This window comes from Argentina silus, assembly GCF_951799395.1.
Source record: "Argentina silus genome assembly, chromosome: 1".
Taxonomy (NCBI): Eukaryota; Metazoa; Chordata; class Actinopteri; order Argentiniformes; family Argentinidae; genus Argentina; species Argentina silus.
In genome coordinates, this window is record NC_139655.1 from 15,081,118 (window position 1) to 15,103,215 (window position 22,098).

Here is a 22,098-nt window from a genome sequence, read left to right on the forward strand (position 1 = left end):
GTCTGTCTGTTCCTTTGTTGAAGGATCTCAAAACGTCGTAATGTGCAATTATACATACAATTATTATACATTGAATAGAGAAAGAAAGATGAGTTGTGTGTGTGTGTGCATGTGTTTGCTTGCATGCTACAGTGATAACTTGTTTCAGAGGCGTGTCCACTGAGTCCAAGGTGTAATCTTTTCTATGACACACGTCAGCTAACCAGCTGAGGAACGCTGCGATGTCCTTGGACACAGAGGCTGACTCGATATGTCTGGTGAGGGAAAACCTCGTTTATTTTATGAGGGTACGTCAGGACTTGGTTGACTTTCCAGTCGCCGCTTTCCAGCCGTCCTCCCCGAAAGCAGAGGCACACACATCTTAAACCATTTCGTTAACGAGGCTTCATTCGCAACAGGTGTGCAACAAAGCCTCGTTTCCGCACCTTGGCCACGGTCCTGTAGCTCCCTCTACAGGCCGAACGCTGCATGTCCCCCCACATATCCCCACCGTCCGACACAGGCCGGGGACACGACGGCCGACAGCCTACTCCCCCACCCCTGCACGGGAGAGGAAGTCTGCCACGACCATCTGCGCCCCCGGTCTGTGCACGACCGAAAAGTTGAAGGGCTGCAACGCGAGATACCACCGGGTGATCCTCGCGTTCACATCCTTCATGCGGTGGAGCCACTGGAGGGGAGCATGGTCGGAATAGAGGGTGAAAGCGCGACCTAGCAGGTAGTAGCGGAGGGCGCTGACCGCCCACTTGATGGCGAGGCACTCCTTCTCCACCGTGCTGTACTGTTAGAAATTATTTTTATAAAAACAGTTTATTATTGCTATAATAAAAACACATTACTACAGTGCTAAATTTACTAATGTGATGGCCTGTTGATAAATGAGAGATGAATCAAGCATTAGTCCCATGGTATATTGGATTAATACATGGAGAGGTTAAGCCAGGTCATCAAGAAAGATGTTGCAACACACGCTTACACAAAGAGCTATAGTGGAATAATAGCAGGCTAGGGAGGACAGGCTAGGGAGGACATACCAGAGTAGGTATCTTATCTCTTACAGGGTGCTGACTCCGCAGATGGGATGAATGGTGTGACCAGCCCGTGAACAACAAGGGATGCCAAGTCTAAACCGCGGTTCCTCCCCAACCAAATAGCCAATCATAATCATTTTGTATTCTGTAAATGCTTTGTTTGACTGTTTGAATGCATCCATTTTTGGAAGGTTGGTTACAGATTAACAGCTTGCTGACTGATTTTCTTCGCCAAAAGTGGTCCTTGTACAAGCCTAGAATTTTGACATAAATAAATAGCTAAAAGTAAGAAGTAGTTTGTCTTCTCCTTCAAATAAAGAACACGTTCTCACAGTACCGGCCCTCCCTCTCCGACAGTTTGCGGCTCAGGTACAGCACCAGCCGGTCAGCCCCCTCCACCCGCTGGGTCAGCACTGCTCCCAGTCCTCTATCCGACGCGTCCGTCTGTAGGGAGAAAGGGAGGTTAAAATCAGACGCATACAGGACCGTTTCTCCACAAAGAGCGCCCTTAAACCATTTCGTTAACGAGGCTTCATTCGCAACAGGTGTGCAACGAAGCCTCGCTTCCGCACCTTGGCCACGGTCCTGTAGCACCCTCTACAGGCCGAACGCTGCATGTCCCCCCACACCGACATGACATTGATGCTTTGTGCTTAGGTGTCTTTGGAGGTGGGCTGGCTTCATGCAACTGTTGGCTAGTTTCTCCCCACAAAAGAAGCACAACGCCAGGGGAGGGTCAGAGCATGTGGAGGTGAATCCCATTAAAATATATTCTTCTTGATATTGACGGAATTTTGGCGTTTCTGGATGAGCTTTCTTTTTCACTGGTTCTCCTTTCTCATTGCTGTCAGATTTGCGTTTTAGCCACTTGTCCATTTTCTATTATCTAGCTTTCAGAATTACTTAGGGTGAAAAAAAATGTATACAGTTAGCTAGCTGGCACGAAAGTATTTTTCTGATTGACATACGTCAATCAATGTTGACATACGTCATTGTCCCGAACGTGATATGCTCATTGCTTTTTTAAATAAAGATTTAGGCTATCAAACTTGTATGTTGGTACCCAGATTTAACTGATTTTATTAACGTGGGATTATTTTAGAATTGTCTATAACCAATACCTTAAAAAGTACCAAATGTTTGTGAGTACCCCCTGCAGTACTCCAAATTACCCCTAGGGGTACGCGTACCCCCATTTGAGAACCACTGCTCTAGAGTGCAAGAACGCATTTTGGAACACAGCCCTTGTTTCAAAAAGCCTGGCACAATGGAACCAATGGAATAATTCTACTGTAGAAGTGCAAACTCCGCCCATCTGGCACTCGGGGCAGGCTCAAGCAAAGACTCAAAGACTTCGAAAGTATTTCAAATACTTTTTCAACCCAGATGATGACTGTTGGACAGATGATTCACTTACTTAAACAAATGTATTTGTTGTAAGACGCTTTGGATAAAGGCGTCTGCTAAATGCCATAAATGTAAATGTAAGATGTTATTATCACTCTTCCCTAATTGGGTGCAGTAGGTGTGGTTGAATCACCCTGTCTCCACCCCTATCAGGAAGAGCTCACCTTTGTCTCTGCAAACACCTGTATTGGAACAGGTTTGGCTGAACTTGTTCGGCTGCTTACCTGAGTCTTCTTACACTAGCAGGTGAGTTATATGACTAATTTTATTGAGTGTAAGTGTAAGTTTCATGGTTTATTGTTTAAAGATTTATTTAAGGTTTTCAAGGTATATTGTTGAGACTGTAGTCCCATGACTGTCGTCCTGTGTCCTTTGATAGAGTGCATTATCAATTGTTTATCTCATAAATGTAGAGCTCATTGGATCGCTCTGATCTGGACCAATGAAAGGGGATGACATCAGTCATTTCTATTGGTACAAGGCTGTCACACTTGTCCCCAATATCATGTATATAGACTTGCTGTTCAAATACTACACCTACTATACTGTATAATATACTACATCAAACTGAAAAGAGATTAACTAGCTATTATAATTGCTACACAGCCTCTGACCATTTATTTTGCACTGTCATTCGTGCACCTGCTTAACAGCATTCCTTTGCTAAGATGTTGTTGTATGATGTTGTCCTTCCCCTCCTTAAGACGACAAAGGAGTTCGAGCCATAGAATAGTCACTGTTGTTCTTGTGTAGTAACAACCTTCTTAACCCCTGAACTCTGCATTGGCATTACAATAGCATTACGATAACACTTTACATTAAGGTTCCCTTTTAAAAGGGTTTATAAATGATTTACTATGTAATAACATGTTAATACAGTGTGAAATGTTGTTACTACAGTGTAATTACAGTGTTACTACACAGGAGCAACACAGGGTTCTCTTCTGGTGGACAATCATCCATATGGAACACCTAGCCCAGATGATTCTTATCTTCCCTTAGTGGCACTGCTCTGCTGGTGACCTGGACACCTGATTTTCCATCTGAACAATAAAGTTGATCATATGTTTTATTCATTATCTTGTACTATACTCTAGGTCGTCTCTGTCTGGCCACGAGACATGGCCTCCCTCCTGTCAGAAGAGCAGTTCCAGTGCTGCATATGTCTGGACATCTTCACCAACCCTGTGTCCATCCCCTGTGGCCACAACTTCTGCCTAGCCTGTATCAAAGGCTTCTGGGACACCCGGGACAGGAGCGAATGCCCGCTGTGCAAAGAGAGCTTCCACCTCCGGCCCGAGCTACGCATCAACCGCGGTTTCGCCGATATCACTGAGCACTTCAAGAGGTCACTGACGGTCAGGGCCAGGCTGGTGGAAGAAAGCACTGATATCGAGGTGGCAGCTGAAAGGGAAAGGGGTCCCCCAAAGGTCAGTTCTGATTCGGTTTCCTGTGACGTATGTGCTGGGGAGAAGCTGAGAGCGGTAAGGTCCTGTCTGGTATGTCAGGCGTCATACTGCGAGAGTCACCTGGGGCTTCACCAGAGAGAACCAGCCCTCCAGAGACACAGGCTGACGGACCCAGCCACCTTTGCCACTCGAGGCCTGTGCAGGAAGCATGAGCGTCCACTAGAGATGTTCTGCAGGAACGACCAGACTCCGGTGTGTGTGAAATGTACAGAGAGTGATCACAAGGCCCACAACACTGTGCCTATGGAGAGAGAGAGCAAGAAGATGAGGGTAAAATAGTTTTGTCTTCAATTATATTGTACATCAGTGGAGGTTGGTGGAGGTAGAAATCAGAGGACAGGCTCATTGTAATGCATGGAATGGAATGGAATCCATTAGGAATATGTCCAATTAATGTGTTACACACTATGTTTCCATTTCTCTTAGACTCAGATGAAGAAGACTGAAGCTGAAGTGCAGCAGATGATCCAGGCCAGAGTGAAGAAGATGGAGGAGATCAAACACTCAGTGGAGCTCAGCAGGGTGAGTTCTGATTTGACATATATAGTTTGTAGAGCTTTCAAATGCTTGCAAAAGCATAATATGTTATCCTTAATTATTCACTCTTTCATTTCATAGAGAAGCGCAGAGAGGGAAATAGAGGGCAGTGTCCAACTCTTCAGTGAACTGGTACGCTCCATTGAGAGAAGCCAGGCTGAGCTCATTGAGGTGATTGAGGAGAAGCTGAAAGCAGCAGAGAGGCGAGCTGAAGGACTCATCAAAGAGCTGGAGCAGGAAGTCACTGAGCTACAGAGGAGAAACACTGAGCTAGAGCAGCTCTCACACACTGAGGACCACCTCCACCTCCTACAGGTCAGTGTTGGTTTCTCAATATACAGTATATAAACACATCAGTGTATCACACGATGCAAATACTAAAATGTGATCTAACATTTTTATGGATCTTTCACATTTTCTGTGTTAGAGTTTCCCATCTCTCAGCACCCCTCTGCCCATCAAGGACTGGTCTGAGATCAATGTCCACTCAAATCTGTGTGTGGGGACTGTGAGGAGAACCATATCTCAGCTAGTGGATATTTGTAAAGACCTTGAGGGAAAATTGTCTGATGTTGGTCTGTATTTTCCTCATTGTTTACACGGCAACGTTCAAAGATAAAGATGTTAGAAACATGGCAACTGACAGCTAAACTTTTTTTTCACTCTCGTTCCAGAGATGAGAAGGACCCAGCAATATGCAGGTGTGTGTGTGTGTGTGTGTGTGTGTGTGTGTGTGTGTGTGTGTGTGTGTGTGTGTGTTTCTTGTGTAAAACAGCAGGAATATCTGTGTATGTGTGTTTTCGGTTTAGGATAACCCATAAATGTGTGTGTGAATGAGGGTGTGTGTATGGGCTTTCTCTTTGCTAACTTGTAGTCTGAAAATATCATTACTTTCAATATATAATAGATCTTCATCTTCTCACAGTGGACGTGACACTGGATCCAATCACTGCTGCCACGTGGCTTGTTCTCTCAGCAGACGGGAAACAGGTTAGGTGTTAACTCTTGAAATTCCCATTTAAAATACGAACACTGCCATTAATTTTCAATGGATATGGTTCATTCATTGAAATCACTTTCCTCAATTCACCTTTCCATTCAATTGACTGACCTGGGTTTGAATGACCTCTGACCCTGCAGGTGAGTGTGGGATACCAGCCGAACCGGGCTCTGGCAGACAACCCAAGGAGGTTTGACTCCTGCGTCTGCGTGTTAGGCAAGCAAGGCTTCACCACCGGGAGGCGCTACTGGGTGGTCCAGGTGGGTATTGCATATCAACATATCAACACACAATACTCTGTTACTTTTAGATGGAAATAGTGTTGTACACTTTATTTAGACACAGTTTAAAAACATCAACAGTGTCTAAGACCTTTAACCTAAATAAAGTATACTATTTTACTTCATTCAGATATATTTGAATACAACGTAAAATCAACAATGTTTTTGACATTAATTCTAAATTAAGTATACTATTTTAGTATGGGGGAGAGAGTCGCAGTATCTCCTAATTTCAGGTAGCGGTAACACTTCTTTCAGGTAGCAGTTAACAAGGACAATAATTCAGTTTTAAATATCCATCATTTTTTAATGTGTGTATTGTTGTACTCAAATGGCAAAAAGGCAATTCTTTGTATTTTTAATTTGTCAAATAAAAAATGAATTCATTCATTCAGCTCTACTTTGATTGTTTGAACTCAGAGATCTACTGTAATCTGTTGATCCAGGTGGGAGACAAGATAGACTGGGACCTGGGCGTGGCCAGAGAGTCCATCAACAGGAAAGGGAGCATCACAGTGAGGCCTGAGTACGGCTTCTGGGCCCTGTGCCGAAGGAAAGGGGGGTGCCTCAAAGCCTGTGCCGGGCCCCCCGTCCACCTACAACTGAAGGAGAAGCCCCAGAAGGTGGGGGTGTTTGTGGATTACGAGGGAGGGATGGTGTCATTTTACAACGCAGAGGCCAGGTCTCATATCTACACCTACAACAGCTGTGCCTTTACAGAGACTCTCTATCCGTACTTTAACCCCTGTCTTCATGACGACGGGAAGAACACCGCTCCGTTGGTCATCTGTCCCATCGAAGGGGGGGCAGGACTTGTACAGGAAGCTCTCTCTGGGATCCCGGTCCCTCAGCCTGCGCCAGGGAGGAGCCGTCAGTCATCTGTTCGTTCTGTCTCACATCAAACATTGTTCTGAGACAGTGTGATGGTCTAGCTTCCCTGGTTCTGGTCAGAATAGCAACATGCTTATGAAGAAAATACTAACTACTAGTACAGACACAACTACTAGTACAGAAAATACTAACTACTGGACAGACACAATGACACCCATTTATGAATGGGTTTCTTGTAAAGCACAGTGTATTGCGTGCGAAATGTGCTATATAAATAAAGTTTGATATGATTTGGTTCAGAACAACAGGGTGTCATGAGCATACTTTGTGAGGTTGATTTTGTTTTCCTCATTCTAAGAAATACTTAATGTGGTTATTATCATTTGAAATGTTTGTTATTACAGTATGTACTCTTAACATTTACTGTATGGACTCAAGACACCTTTATCATATAGTATTCCAAATGTGCACAGTGTAAGAGAAAATCACCTTTCAAATAGTTTTCTCTTGAGGTTTCTGTCTGTTGAAGGAAGGGAAAAGGAGAAAGAAGAGATATTAGAGGTTATAGAGAAGGAGGAGGATGGTGAAACAGGTAGGGGGTTGTGTAGAAGGCGGAACAGAAGGGATATGTGCTTGTGATATGATTAAATGTCTGTTAGAACAGAGGGGTTCCCAAGAAGGGAGAGGGGAGGGGGGCGAGAGCGTGAGAGAGAGAGAAAGAGAGAGAAAGAGAGAGAGAGAGAGAGAGGGAGAGGGGTGGAGAGCGGAAGAGAGAAAAGCAGCAGAATCGGCCTCTTGGGACGGACTAACTTCCTCATCTCTGAATATAAATCAGGAAGCATACTATTGCAAAAGGTATGTTTCTTTTTTGCTTACTTACTTACTGCAACAGGTAACTTGTTGTTATTTCACATAAAAGTAGTCAGTGGTCATCCATGGTTTCTTTCTTTTTTTAAGTTTTTGATATTTAGTCATTTATTTTCATATACCTGTAACATGTACAGGTACATATATTGTATCTACAGTTTCCTGATAAATTAACTCATTAGAACACTTAGAGCATACAGTCATAATGCATTCATAGCACATTATAATCCATTATAATGTATTTTGAAAAAAAAAACTTTTTATCGACATAGCATATTATGATATATTATGAAGACATTTTAAGGCACCATACATGCCTATAATGGATTGATAGTGTGTTATAAGTGTGTGCCTCACAGAAAGTGTTACCATAACACTTCATGTTGATTTTTGTTTTGTTTTATGACCAATTATATTACGAATAAAGAGCCAGTTTTACCCAAGTGACAAATAGTCCTCCATCAGTCTGGACTGTAGATACCTTCACGTACAATAGGGGAGGCTGGTGGAGGTAGAAATCGGAGGACAGGCTCATTGTAATGCATGAAATGGAATAAGGAATGGTATCAAACACGTGTGTATGATACCATTCCTCATTCCATTCCATGCATTACAAGCCTCCCCTGATGTACAAACACTTATTACTGTAAGAGTTTTGCCAATGTCATTGTAATTTTGGTGGGAGCAGATACTATGACACTGCTCTGTCCTCCATTGAGTGTATACAGTGAGTGAGTGTGTGTGTGTTTATGTGAGAGCGTGTATGCTTGTTTGTGTGGATGTGTGTGTGTGAAGGAATGTGATCAGAAGAGTGTGTGTGTGTGTGTGTGTGTGTGTATGTGTGTGTGTGTGTGTGTGTGTGTGTGTGTCTCCTACAGATGGTCACTCAGTGGTGATGCTGCTGACCTCTCTTCTCCTCCTGTGTCCAGCTGGCATCAGTAGCCTTGGACGCCTCCATCTCCAATACATTAGCTCATCACTTATTTATCCTCTTCCTCCTTTTCCTCCTCCTCTTCCCCCTCGTCCTCTTCCTCTTCCTCCTTTTCCTCCTTGTCCTCCTCCTCTTCCCCCTCGTCCTCTTCCTCTTCCTCCGCCTCTATTTACACAACCCTCCCATCACACTCTCATTTACATTAGTGCATCTGATTAGAGAAGTCTAGGGGCACTGTTCTTCTCAGTGAATGTGTGCTCTACTTTCAAGCAATGGTTAGCCCCCAAACCCCTGCAAGATCACTCCGCTCGTCCACCTCGGCTGCCCGCCTGGCACCGCCGCCTCTATGTGGATGCAGTGGCCGCGCTACTCGGTCACAGCTTTTCACTGTCCTGGCGCCCCGCTGGTGGAATGAGCTTCCCACAACGGTCAGGACTGCAGAGTCACTTCTGATCTTCCGCCGTAGATTGAAAACCCATCTCTTCAGGCTACATCTTAACAGTCCCTCCTAAAGACCGCTTCACCCTCACTACCCCCCCTATACTAACCCTAACCCCGAGACCTCTTCTCCCCTGTTACCCCCCTATACAAGTTCTCTGCTAATTAAATATATATAAAAAAAATTTTTTAAAAACGAGCCTACTGGCATTACGACTGCCAATGGCCCCTGGTGTGAGCATTGATTATTTTGTCTTATGATGACTGTTGGATAGATGATTCACTTACTTAAACAAATGTATTTGTTGTACGTCGCTTTGGATAAAGGCGTCTGCTAAATGCCATAAATGTAAATGTAATGTAAATGTTCTCTCTCTCTCGCTCCCTTGCAGGGTCATGGTTGGGTTGTACAAGACAGGCTGACTCCACAACTCATAGAAAAACAGAGACAGAAAAAGAGACAGGCCTGTTCATTCGGGCCACTGCAACTGCTAATCTGGGAACGCAGGTCGGGAGCTTGGACGAACACAGCCACAGAGTCAGTGTCCAATGGATTTGGCATCCAGCCCTCAAATATTAATGTGACTGGATCCCCTGATATTCCGAGGGGGAGTGGCCTTCTCAGGGCCAACAGAAGATTGGCAGATGTTTGGCTTGAGGATTATGCGTGGTTTCAGATCTTGATGGTAACTGGCACACAGAGAGACTTGTGCTTCTGAGGATCAGCAATCAGGAAATAACTGAGTGGCTGAAACAAGTGGACTGAGCTGGTATTGTTTCATTGGTGCAGGTCAAATTCTCACAAAGGATAATTTAAACAGTATATTGAATCTGAGACCGTGTTGAAGCTTAAAAAATCTGAGACACCAAATCTAAGATCTCACAACCTCTTTGGAAGATGCCCCATCTTCCTCCCTCCTCTTTGCCCTGCCCCATGGTAGGCTTTCAGCCCGCCCTGCTCCTTGGACTACTGCTGCTCCTCCAATGGGGGCCCCCAGGGGCCAGTGGCCAGAATGACACAGAGCCAATCGTGTTGGAGGGGAAATGTTTGGTGGTGTGTGACTCCACCCCCTCATCAGAGCCTGCAGGTAGCGCTCTGGGCATGTCGGTACGGTCAGGGGCGGGGCGTGTGGCGTTCTCCGCCATCCGCAACACCAACCACGAGCCCTCGGAGATGAGCAACCGCACCATGACCATCTACTTTGACCAGGTGTGTGTGTGTGTGTGTGTATGTATGTGTGTGTGTGTGTGTGTGTGTGTGTGTGTGTACCCTAATCTTAACCAGCATCAGCTGGCTGGAAAAACTGTTCAAAAATACATGGGTGCAGTATGACCTAGTACATCAATTAGAATTTACAATAAACTGATACTCAAGTCACTAATCATCTAACTGATGGCAATATGAATGTCTCGCTCCCCCTATCAATCCCGACCCCCCCCCCCCCCCCCTTCTCTCTCTCTCTTTTTCAGATCCTGGTAAATGTGGGCAGCCATTTTGACCCAGCGCGTAGCATCTTTGTGGCCCCTAGAAAAGGAGTCTACAGTTTCTGCTTCCACGTGGTCAAAGTATATAACCGACAGACCATACAGGTGGGATATCAACCAGGGGAGGCTGGTGGAGGTAGACATTGGAGGATGCCGATGTCTACCTCCACCAGCCTCCCCTGATACAAACACATGAAAACACAAAACCAATGAACTGTGTAATCATCACTAATAAGAGATGAGATTAAGAGATGATGATTGGTGCAAAACACTGTAAAAACAATGTTTTCGAAATAGATTTAAGAGAAAGAGTGAATAAATAGTGAATAAATAGCTTGACTTCTTTTATAATAAATCCAAAGACTCACAAGACACTCCCCCCGCCCCCTTCTCTCCCTCCCTCCCCCTCTCTCTCAGGTGAGTCTGGTGTTGAATGGCTTCCCAGTAATCTCTGCCTTTGCGGGCGACCAGGACGTGACGCGGGAAGCAGCCACCAACGCTGGCCTGGTGACAATGGAGAGAGGAGACAAGGCCTATCTCAAACTGGAGAGAGGCAACCTGATGGGAGGGTGGAAGTACTCCACATTCTCTGGGTTCCTGGTCTTCCCCTTGTAGGGAGGGAGGGAGGAAAGGGGGGAGAGTGTGTGTGTGTGTGTGTGTGTGTGTGTGTGTGAGAGAGAGAGAGAGAGAGAGAGAGAGAGAGAGGGGGGGGGGGGGGGGGGGGTGGGAAAGGAAGAGAAAGAGGGGGAGTGATAGGCAGAGAGAGTGATAGGGAGAGAGGGAGAGAGAAACAGAAAGCAAAGGGATGTACAGTATGAGATGAGAGATGCTACTACAGCTCAGGTTTCATCAGTAATTCCCAGAGTTCCCTCCAACCGCTTGCAGCTCCTATTCTTCAGCCTCTGGGCCTCAACGATGATGACGCAAGAGACAGACAGACAGACAGACAGACAGACAGACAGACAGACAGACAGACAGACAGGCAGGCAGGCAGACAAAGGGAGGGAGGGAGGGAGGGAGGGAGGGAGGGAGGGAGGGAGGGAGGGAGGAAGTAGGGGAGATGATATTACAGTGATGGTAGGGGTTTAACAGAATAGTTGAATAAGGTAACCACTATTTGGTGCTGTTGGCAGTTGCCGACTAGTTGTGGAGTACGTGGCGTTAGCACCAAGGCCGGTGGTTGCCCACCCATTCCGGGACTGTGTTTGAATGTTTAATCTCATATTTGTATTTACTGTAGGTCCATATACTATGTCTATCTATTTAGCGCTGCCCATAGCCACCGCCGGCCTTGCTATCCCCCACCCCCACCCCCTGCCCACCCAAGGTGTTGGTTCTGGCGCCGGGCCTGGTTAGCATAGTGCAGTGTGGCGGCTGCATCATCAGCAGCAGAAATGCAGCAGGAGCCAGCAACCAGTGTAGTTAAACCCCAGGGCCAACTGTCTTCAGCAGTCTGGAAATATAAAAAAAAAAACGCTACCTTGAAATACCATAAGACTACATCATCGATGCATAGCCACCTCAACATGAAACATCAGCTGCAGCTGAAGGTAACGGCTAGGAGAGGCATCGCACTGGACAGCAGCAGATGACAATCAGTGAGTTTTCCAAACAGCCAGTCACAGACCAGAAAAGACAGCAGATAGCAGGTTTGCTTGTCAACTTTATTGTCAAGGATAACCGTCCACTCTCTGCTGTTTCTTGAGATGGATTTATCTAGCGAGATCACAACAATAACTGTATAAGCTACAGTATACACTCACGGCTGTGTACAGTATACCTCCCTTTGCTCTCAAAACAGCTTCAATTATTCATGGCTTTGATTCCACAAGATGTTGGAAACATTCCTTTGAGATTGGTCTGGTCCATGATGACATGATTGCATCATGCAATTCCTGCAGATTTTTCAGGTGCACTTTCAAGCTGTGAATCTCCCGTTCTACCACATCCTAAAGGTGTTCTATTGGATTCAGATCTGGTGACTGGGAACGCCACTGAAGAACACTGAACTCATTGTCATGTTCATGAAACCAGTTTGAGACTTTTGCTTTGTGACATGGTGCATTATCATGCTGGAAGTAGTCATTAGAAGATGAGTAAATTGTGGCCATGAAGGGATGCACATGGTCAGCAACAATACTCAAATAGGCTGTGGCATTCAAGCGATGATTGATTGGTATTAACGGACCCAAAGTGTGCAAAGAAAACATTCCCCACACCATTACACCACCTCCACCATGAGAAGGTTTACAGGTGTTCCTAATTAAAGTGCTCGGTGAGTGTATCTATGGACCTGGGTTAATTGCGTAGCCTCGCAGCCTACTGCCTATTTTGTGAGCTGGGTTGTGTTAACTTGTTACTGGCGGTGTGTTGCAACTTGCAAAGCGTTTTAAGTGTGTGTTAAAGCTACAGCCAACTTAGCTCCAATAGTTCCCGTCGTATTGTTAATGTCTTCACATACTTGGTCACAGACTCTTCGGATGCTGACGGTTCTCCGTAAAATAAACGTTTCCGGTCGCCGAGAACTACAATAATAAAACAGAACTACTACATTGGCCAATAAGCGCTTGATTGAGGTTTAAATATTGGACGTCACGTCTCACGGCCATATCGGCCAATTTTGTAAATCGTTATTATTGTAGGCGCTCGCCAACTGAAAAAGTTGATTTTATATAGTTTATATGCAGTGAGTGTAATATATACAGCAAACGCATTGTCCGCAAATAGAGAAGAGGACTTTGTCAGAATCCGATTGCATGGAGTCTGTGTAAGTGAAGACATTAACAATAGGAGCTATTATGGCTACAGCCAACTGAGATTAGGTCCATCACTCCATATACAGCCAGATATATCTTTTTTTATGAAGACGTTGACGGCATGTAACCTATAATGTTGCAAATGCTTAATTCCATAATACAATTTTATGGTATTTAAGCTTTATTTAACCAGCTGTGTGCTAGGCCTACATTGTTTATGCATAGTTCTGTGGTTGTCTGTGTTGCATTTAAGTTTTAAATGTTTTTACATAATACGGTAAACAACGATTATTGGGCTAGTCGGCTACTTTTTGACAAACGTGATGACAAGTAAAAATCAGTCGTCGTGAAACCCCTACTATATCGGTGAGAGAGACAGCCAGGAGGAGTGTGTATATGCTATATGCAAGGGAGGCTGGTGGAGGTAGAAATCGGAAGACAGACTCATTGTAATGCATGGAACGAGCCCGTCCTCCAATTTCTACCTCCACTTGCCTCCCCTGGAGTTGGTGTGCTGCATGTGCTCAGAGGGGGGTTAGTGAATGACTGTACCATAAATGTTTTTTATTAGATAATCCTCAATATTTAGCAACGTATTTTTAGGTACACTTTTCCATTGTTTGAGTGAAAGGTTGAATAGTAAGGTTGAACATGCTTGTCTAGATGCCATGTGTTGGCTTGTGTATTGTTGATGCATGGAGCTTTCACTTCCTTTGATGCATGATATGCTAATAAATGTAACCTACGCTAATAAAAAAGTGCTTGAACAATTTTCTCATCAGCTGAATCGATTACAGCTCATTCGCAGGGAAAATTATATGGATATATCAAACTAGGAAGGATAACAAATGCTCATTGAGGTGTGTGCCTGTGCATGTGTGTGTACAGTATCTGTGTGTGCGCATTAGTTAGTTGACCCTCCTCCTCTGCTGAAGCTGCACATCTGTTTGTCCTGTAAATAGAGGGCCCATCCCCAGCACGCTGAGAGGAATTCTGGGTAAGCACTCCTCTGTGACGCGTTGTGGCCATGTGGCCTGGCTGCGACTCACTCTGGTGTATCCGGTGGCAGATGGAGGTTTGGTGGGTGGGAGGTGAGGGGTAGGCAGGGGGTCGGTGGAGGGGAGGTGGGGAGAGAGGCAGGCAGCCGTGCCAGGATCCTGGTGGTTTCACACCTCACACTGTCACAACCAATTTGTCTCACTGCTCCAATGCCCAGCAGAAGCCTGTGTTAGCATTTTAAAGGGTGTGTTTGCACTTGGTGTTCTGAATGGGAGTGTTAATATAGGATAGGGGTGTCGGTATGCAAAGAGTAGAATTATCATAACCTTGTTGTAATGAACAATAGTCATCTTAATTTTAACATTATGTACATTATGCATACTTGAAACATATAGTATGGATGTCATCACCACCTGGAGAAGTAACATCTCAGAACATTCCTCCCAGGGAAAGCCTGCCCTCTCCAAGACTTCTCCATCACAGTAGAGAACTCTACTGTGACGACCTCCCATACAGCCAAGAACCTTGGGATGATCCTTGACAACCACTTATCCTGTGTGGCGAACATCACAGCGACAGCACGCTCCTGTAGATTCTTCCTCTACTACATCAGAAGGATACGTCCATTCCTCACCAGAGAAGCAGCACAACTTTTGGTCCAAACACTTGTGATCTCTTGCCTTGACTACTGCAACGCACTCTTGGCCAGTCTCCTTGCCTCCACCATCAGGCCTCTGCAGCTCATCCAGAATGCTGCAAGCAATGGTCAGCCCCCAAACCCCTGCACGATCACTCTGCTCTTCCACCTCGGCTGGCCGCCTGGCACCGCCACCTCTACATGGATGCCGCAGCCGCACTACTCAGTCATGGCTTTTCACTGTCCTGGCGCCCCGCTGGTGGAATGAGCTTCCCACTGCTGTCATGACTGCAGAGTCACTACCAATCTTCTGCTGTAGATTGAAAACCCATCTCTTCAGGCTACATCTTAACAGTCCCTCCTAAAGACCTCTTCACCCCCACTACCCCCCTGTACTAACCCTAACCCTAGGACCTCTTCACCCCCCCCACTAAAAGCATTGTGATAGCTGTGATTGTAGCATTGTGACTGCCAATGGCCCCTGGTCTGAGCATTGTTTACTTTATCTTATGATGACTGATGGATAGATGATTCACTTACTTAAACAAATGTATTTGCTGTAAGTTGCTTTGGATAAAGGCGTCTGCTAAATGCCATAAATATAAAAATGTAATGTAACATTGTTTATAAATAAAACAACATGTTGTTCTAATGAGTGTCGGTGGACCAACAGATCACAAAAGAAATTTGATCGTTTTGAAAGGCAAAGCATTTTTAGTTGATTTCTCCGAAACAAATCAAAATGAAATATTGTTTTTGTAAACATTTTTCAACATTATCATGAACAGACATCCTCTTCTCCAATAATGCAAAGCCAGTTCATGATTGCTGGACGCAGTAGGAATACCAATGCAGTTGGTTTCTAACTTACTGTTCATGGATTACTCTCTTACTACAAAGATAAAGAAAAAATATTTTGAAATCAAGATATGCTCTCTACCTGTACTGGACTACGCAGAACAGGAGTAGAAAAAAAAAGAACTAAGGGAATTATAACAAGGCGAGCAATCCTGCCGAGAGATTTTGAAGCCGGCTATACCATGTGGCCATGGGGAGAACTGCAGCTGGTGCAAAAAAGCATGTTTCCCCATTGGCAAAATAAGACTGTTTTGCACTGCAATTTCGGTGTCAAAAAAGCGGAAAGTTCTTGACTGGCCAAGTCAATCTTCAGATTGAAATCCAATTGAACATGCATTTAATTTCCTGATGATAAGATTTTAGGCAAAAAGACCAAGGAACAGCTGCCAACTGAAGATGGCTGCATTACAGGCCTAGCAGAGCATCACCAGAGAATATTACCCAGCGTCTGGTGGGGTCAATAGGTTGCAGACTTCAGGCAGTTATTCCATGCAAAGGATTGTCGACCAAATACTAAACATGAGTACTTTATTCTGACATTAGATTATTTTTTCCAATACTTTTGGAGTCCTGAAATACGGGGAACATGTTTCTGAAAACCCTCCTGAAAACATTGAATTAAAGCTGAGAATCTCTACTTTGACCCCATAGAAACAGTTTGATTTCAAATTCAAACTGTTGGAGTATAGAGCTAAAAGAAGACCTCTTTCCAATACTTATGGAGGGCATTGTATATCAATAATCATAACTTGTCTTTCTGGCTTGCTGGTTGCGTTGCTGGGAGGTTAACACTGGAGGGCGCTGTAGGGTTTCTGTGACGTTTCCTCTGTGATGTGTCATCGGTGTTGATAGACATGTAGTTATTGTCCCCGACCTGTAGTCCAATCACATTGCTCATGCTGATTTGGATTCCACCTATCAGGATGAAGACGCAGAGCAACACACAAACCAAATGTTAACACTAATGTACACACAATAAACAGAAAATGGATAGAAAATTATGGAATTATACTACTGTACCGCTCAAATTATGGGATGCTGGCACTGGAGTGGAATGCTGGCGCTGAGAGAGGAATTACAGAGGGAATTATTTGTTTGTTTCTGTCTGTCTGTCTTTAGCTACATTACATCACATGAAAAACATCTGCTTCCAGGATTCAGTGACCCCTTCTTTTAGAATAATAAGCAGTATGGAGTAAGAAGTAGTTTGCCATTTCATTAATTGAATGGCATTTGAGGAGCAAGTTCCCATGTAGAGACACCTCACCTGATATTGTCCAATGGGATTTTGCCTGAAGAAAGCTGTTGGTTTCCAGTCCTGATTGGGGAAAGAGGGGGGCGGTGTTGGTTTGCGATTGGTTGAAGAAAGAACCGGATCAGTCCAGGAGGTTCTCATTAACTGATGAGATGCTGAGCATTCTGCCAGGAAACAAAACCATGTTGTCATGTGAGGGGATGACAGATTTTTGTTATAAAAAAATGTACCTTCAAATGTTTCCCCTCAAACCTCACTGGTTCCTAGACAACCCACACAACAAATTCCTTTTTACCTTTGTCTCTCTGTTTCAAAGTCAAACCACCAGCCATTTCCTGCAACAAATAGGAAGTCAAGTGATTAACGTTGGTCGATTGTAGCCATAAAACATGCCCCAACTCTTACATAAGAACTTACTCTTATATACTGTACTACTGTGGCTCCATGTTGCTCATAGTGCCCTACAAACCATCTTGGTGAATGTCTTGTAGGAGGGTCATAAGCCAGTGATGTAAGTCATGCACTAGGGTTTAATATTATTGTTAATAGTGACTATTAGAAAGATATTGTGTGGATTGTGTGTACTGTCCCTTGTAATGTTGTTTTTATGTGTAATGCAGAAGTAAATTCATGGCAACCATTGTTTGCTTAGCAATAACGTTTTTCTGATCCTTATTCTAATTCTACAATCCTGATCCTGGGGACCCAGAGTGTGTGCAGACTTTTGTTCCAGCCCAGTGCTAACATGATGCCTTATTCAACTAATCAAGGGCTTATTGAGTTGCCAGGTGTGCTGCATGGCCCAGGGCTGGAACAAAAGCTTGCACACACAGTGGGTGCCCAGGACCAGGACTGAAGAGCACTGACATTACAGTACTGTTGGTCCTGACCTGTGTGGGAGAGGGTCCAGTCTTGACATGATGAGAGAGTTTGGCTTTGGGACTTGCTGAGGAAAGGACAGAATGTAATGATTAATTAATTTGTGTGGTATTCTGGAAGGAAACAAGACCTATGCATGTTGTCATGTGAGGGTATGACAGATTTATGTTATCAAAAAATGGGCCCTCAAATGTTTCTCCTTGAACCTCACTGGTTCCTAGGCATCCCACAAGACAACTTCTTCTTTACCTTTGTCTCTCTGTTTCAAGGTCAAACCACCAGCAGTTTCCTGCAACAAACAGGAAGTCAGGTGATTAACGCTGGTCGGTTGCACCCATAAAACAGTCATAATGCCCCAACTCTTACATGAGAACTTACTCTTACAGTATATAGTACTATAGCTCAGAGCTCTCTGTGTTTCTCCATCTCAGTGAATGTAGGACAGTCATAAATCAGTGTTCTAACATGCTAACATTTAACTAATCAAGGGCTTATTAAGTTGCTTGAGTCAGGTGTGCTGCATGGCCCAGGGCTGGAACACAAGCCTGCACACACAGTGGGTGCCCAGGACCAGAACTGAAGAGGACTGACATTACATTACTGTTGGTCCTGACCTGTGTGGGAGAGGGTCCAGTCTTGACATGATGAGAGAGTTTGGCTTTGGGACTTGCTGAGGAAAAGGATAGAAAATAATGCTTAATTTATTTGTATACTGTACATTGTGGTATTATGCATATGGGTTGTTAAACATGTAGTAGTATTTGTTTTAAAAGATGCTGTTATAAAATAACTTCACCAGGGGGCTGATGTATACTGAGGGTAGAGACACCTGATACTAAACTTCTCTCCTCACTCTCAGAGTCCTAGAGACAGAGAGAAGGAGAGAGAGAGAGAGAGAGAGAGAGAGAGAGAGAGAGAGAGAGAGAAAGAAAGATATGAGGGGGAGAGGAAAAATATGAGAGAGAGAGAGAGAGAGAGAAGTTATTTTGTCATTTTGCAGTGTGGGAATGGTACAGACGAGGTAAGGTACTGGAAGCTTCGAATTGGAATGTCATGAACGTACCAGTTTCGTCAACACTTGATGGACAGCTTGACTTATCCTTTGTTTGTGCTTCTCATATGCCTTCTCGGTCACAGTCAGGCAGTCTGAATACAACACAATACTAAAAAAATTAAGAATAATCAAGTTTAAATTGAGTAGATTGGCATGAAGCATGTAGATTGGCAATTCTATTTCTATTTCTATTCTATTCTGGACTGCTCTAATGATATAAACTCTGCAAAACAAAAGATGACTTCCAACAACCCTCCTGCAGCTATAATCTCACCCAGGAAAGAGGGTCGCTGTTGGGGCCTGGAGTCCCAGCACCTCTCCATGAGGTCCACCAGCTCCACCAGCCCCGCAGCTTGGCCTTGGTCCACTTCAGCCAGGGAAGGCCTGTCCCCCTGGGGGATACGAAACCGCACCATACTGGAGGCAGCATCTACAGGAGGATTGGGGAAAGAGCAAGGAAGAGAGGGATGAGAGGGGAGAGGAGAAGAGGGAGGAGTGGGGAGAGAGCAAGGAAGAGAGGGATGAGAGGGGAGAGGAGAAGAGGGAGGAGTGGGGAGAGAGCAAGGAAGAGAGGGATGAGAGGGGAGAGGAGAAGAGGGAGGAGAATGGAGAAAGAGTGAGGTAGTGGGAGAGGAAAGTGGAAGGGAGTGAGGAGGTATAGTGAGGTTAGATAGAGGATAGAAAAGAAGGGTAGAAATTAGGGATACAGTAGATGATGGATGATGGATAAGGAGAAGGGTTAGTATTAAATGTGTGTGTGTGTGTGTGTGTCACTCACGAGGATATGGCTGTTCTCCAGTGACGATCGACCACAAAAGTATGCCATAGCTGAAGAAAGAGAGAGAAAATGTGTTATTATGGCCATATGTCTTAGAAAAAGTCTACAGAAATCTCCTAATAATCATCCTGAATGTTGTCTAGATACATAGTGAGATAAACGGAGAGACAGTGAGATACTTTATTTTATTTATTTGTAATATGTTGATATTTTGTATTAATGAATTACCTTTATTTATCAAGTAAGGTTATTGAGTACACAGTATCTTTTTACAATAAAAACCTGGCCAAGAGGAGGCAGTAGATACAGTGAGGTCTCCCAGGTGACACAAGCGTCCTCTACAGTAGATCATCATGAGAGAGTGAGAGACAGTGGAGACAGTGGAAAGAGTGAGAGACTGTGAGAGACAGTGAGATACAGCTGAGACATTGTGAGACTGTGGGAGACAGTGGAGAAAATGGAGACAGTAATAGACAGTGAGAGACAGTGGAGAAGGTATGACTGTGAGAGACAGTGAGAGACAGTGGAGAAGGTATGACTGTGAGAGACAGTGAGAGAAAGTGGAAACAGTATGACAGTGAGAGACAGTGGGAGTATGAGAAGTATGATAGTACAAGACAGTGGCATTTTGTACCTGTAGATATCAGAGGCTCGGGAGGGTTTGTATGACATATTAAAAGCCTCCGGGGGCATGTAGCTGATTGTTCCCCCGTCCTCCCCAGTGTCCTTTTTGGTCACCTTGGAAACACTATGGCTAAACTTGGCCAGGCCAAAATCTGTAAGCTGGAGAGGGAGAGAGAGAGGGGTCCATTAATCATGCCTTAATATTACACTATTGACAGCACAGGTGAGTAGCGAAAAGAAAATAACTCAGACTCCAACTCCCCACCAGTAGAGGCCAGTCTGACCCAAAGGCCTGGGACTTGCCTTGGCACGGAGGCTGTCATCCAGCAGCACATTACTGGGCTTCAGGTCCAGGTGCAGAAGGGCTGGAGAGAGGTGGTGGAGGAAGTTCATGCCCAGAGCGATCTGGTGGGCCAGGCGGAAGGCCAGGGGCCAAGGTGGGGGGCCGGAGATGGTATCCTGGAGGGACTCCAGGGAGCCCTTCTCCATGAACTCCATGACCAGACCCAGCTGGGTGGAGAGGCCAGTACCGGGGGGATGACCCTGGTACACCCCCAGGATCCTAAGCACATAGGGGCTACCGCCCTGGCGCATGAGGTCAGCCTCCCTGAGCAGCGAGGAGCTGGAGCTGGAGACAGGTGTGTGTGTGTGTGTGTGTGTGTGTGTGTGTGTGTGTGTGTGTGTGTGTGTGTGTGTGTGTGTGTGTGTGTGTGTGTGTGTGTGTGTGTGTGTGTGTGTGTAGAGCAGAAGGACATCATTAACATTGTGGTATAACATACCAGGGTCTAAATTTGGATTTGTGTGTAACGTTGTCTATCATGCACAATTGAAAGAAAGGTCTTACCCATCATCATGATGCAGTAGCTTGATGGCCACATCCAAACACCACTCCACATGCCTGGCCTTATGGATCTGTCCAAACCCTCCTGAGCCAATCACTTGCCAATTCTGCAGGCTGTTATCACAAATCAACACAGGAGCCGGCCAGCTGGACAATTCCATCTTTCACTAAGAGTGGATAAAAAGACAGCATGTTCCTTTACTATTACTATTAAAAGGGAGGGGAGATAGAATCAATTCATATTGGTATATTTGAGAGAGAACAAAATGGCAGACATACTAAATCAGTTAGGCTAGTATTGACACATACAGTAGGCTATTTTAGTGCTTTTCTTCCACTGCTATAGAGGGCGGATCACAGAGACTGCAGATCAGAAGCCTGTGAAATTGAAAGTACTAACTGTAACTGAACAAATTAATTGTTCAAATCAATGACTATTCATATGGTCCACCTACACTCATACGGACACTGGTTGATAGGTGCTTCTGTTTATGACACAGACCAGGGTTACCTTTTAATTGAGACAGACTAAAAGAAATGTAAGAAAGAGAGATAAGCCATCTGTGTGTGTGTGTGTGTGTGTGTGTGTGTGTGTGTGTGTGTGTGTGAGATAGATGAGAGAAAGAGAGAGAGAGAGACACACAGAGAGAGATAGAGATGACAATCGCTTACACTAAATAATACAATTCTCATTTCCTTCCTTTTCTTCGCTTCAACGATGTTATTGTGTAATCTAGCCTTCAAAGAAAAATTACATAATTCTTTGATTTCCTATGAAGTCGTAGAGACAATTCAACCTGACTTACCTTTATTGGCATGCTCTTTATAACATAATAATAATCAAAATATTAAAAAATAAGTTGATCTTTCATCCAGTCTTTACCGAGAGTTTTCTCTCACACAGAAACAACTCTGCTTCTGTTATTTCACTTCTGCTTGATAGTGCGAGATGACGTCTCAGACACGCGTCAGGGCAGGGGATGTGTTTGGAGTGACAGACAGTAGTTGTTTTTAAGTCATTTCTAGGCTATGTGTTTCTAATGGCGATATGTGGAAACTGTTTAAATGTTTTTATTGTATGTATAATTTAGTCATTCAGTCGGCAGTCATTTAACCTAGCCGACGGTATCATTGTAAATC

At 44.6% G+C, this 22,098-nt stretch overlaps 3 protein-coding genes across 3 annotated transcripts; 2 read left to right on the plus strand and 1 right to left on the minus strand.

Annotated features, from left to right (window-relative positions):
• The first annotated feature begins 2,596 nt into the window (after positions 1 to 2,596).
• Positions 2,597 to 6,861, plus strand: LOC310803074 (E3 ubiquitin-protein ligase TRIM39-like). Its single transcript, XM_083667710.1, has 9 exons — positions 2,597 to 2,684; positions 3,536 to 4,177; positions 4,334 to 4,429; positions 4,526 to 4,759; positions 4,872 to 5,019; positions 5,119 to 5,145; positions 5,370 to 5,434; positions 5,585 to 5,704; positions 6,172 to 6,861. Exons 2-9 carry the CDS (start codon positions 3,560 to 3,562, stop codon positions 6,637 to 6,639), a joined length of 1,776 nt encoding a protein of 591 aa, XP_083523836.1. The 5' UTR covers positions 2,597 to 2,684; positions 3,536 to 3,559; the 3' UTR covers positions 6,640 to 6,861.
• Positions 6,862 to 9,726: 2,865 nt separating this feature from the next.
• On the plus strand, positions 9,727 to 10,892 carry LOC310806503 (cerebellin-1; the record flags this gene model as incomplete). Its single annotated transcript, XM_083672627.1, has 3 exons — positions 9,727 to 10,002; positions 10,263 to 10,382; positions 10,695 to 10,892. 3 exons carry the CDS (start codon positions 9,727 to 9,729, stop codon positions 10,890 to 10,892), a joined length of 594 nt encoding a protein of 197 aa, XP_083528753.1.
• A 4,509-nt stretch (positions 10,893 to 15,401) lies between these two features.
• On the minus strand, positions 15,402 to 21,888 carry ripk3 (receptor-interacting serine-threonine kinase 3). Its single transcript, XM_083667411.1, has 15 exons — positions 21,765 to 21,888; positions 20,962 to 21,125; positions 20,421 to 20,745; positions 20,128 to 20,276; positions 19,494 to 19,543; positions 18,990 to 19,145; positions 18,725 to 18,807; positions 18,458 to 18,524; positions 18,276 to 18,331; positions 17,911 to 17,950; positions 17,673 to 17,728; positions 17,078 to 17,117; positions 16,795 to 16,946; positions 16,548 to 16,590; positions 15,402 to 16,442 (listed from the first exon to the last, which is right to left on the minus strand). The coding sequence occupies exons 2-15, from the start codon at positions 21,117 to 21,119 to the stop codon at positions 16,270 to 16,272; spliced, it is 1,548 nt and encodes a 515-aa protein (XP_083523537.1). The 5' UTR covers positions 21,120 to 21,125; positions 21,765 to 21,888; the 3' UTR covers positions 15,402 to 16,269.
• Between the last annotated feature and the right edge of the window lie 210 nt (positions 21,889 to 22,098).

Bases quoted from the DNA above. Each gene is read 5' to 3' on its own strand.
- ripk3 (XM_083667411.1), bottom strand. From the start codon at position 21,119: ATGGAATTGTCCAGCTGGCCGGCTCCTGTGTTGATTTGTGATAACAGC. The intron at 17,729-17,910 runs GTAAAGAAGAAG...TCCTTTCCTCAG, and splicing joins CTTGAAACAGAGAGACAAAG to CAAGTCCCAAAGCCAAACTC. The intron at 16,947-17,077 runs GTAAAAAGGAAT...GTTTCCTGGCAG, and splicing joins TTTGAAACAGAGAGACAAAG to AATGCTCAGCATCTCATCAG.
- LOC310803074 (XM_083667710.1), top strand. From the start codon at position 3,560: ATGGCCTCCCTCCTGTCAGAAGAGCAGTTCCAGTGCTGCATATGTCTG. The intron at 5,020-5,118 runs GTCTGTATTTTC...CTCTCGTTCCAG, and splicing joins GGGAAAATTGTCTGATGTTG to AGATGAGAAGGACCCAGCAA. The intron at 5,435-5,584 runs GTTAGGTGTTAA...CTGACCCTGCAG, and splicing joins TCTCAGCAGACGGGAAACAG to GTGAGTGTGGGATACCAGCC.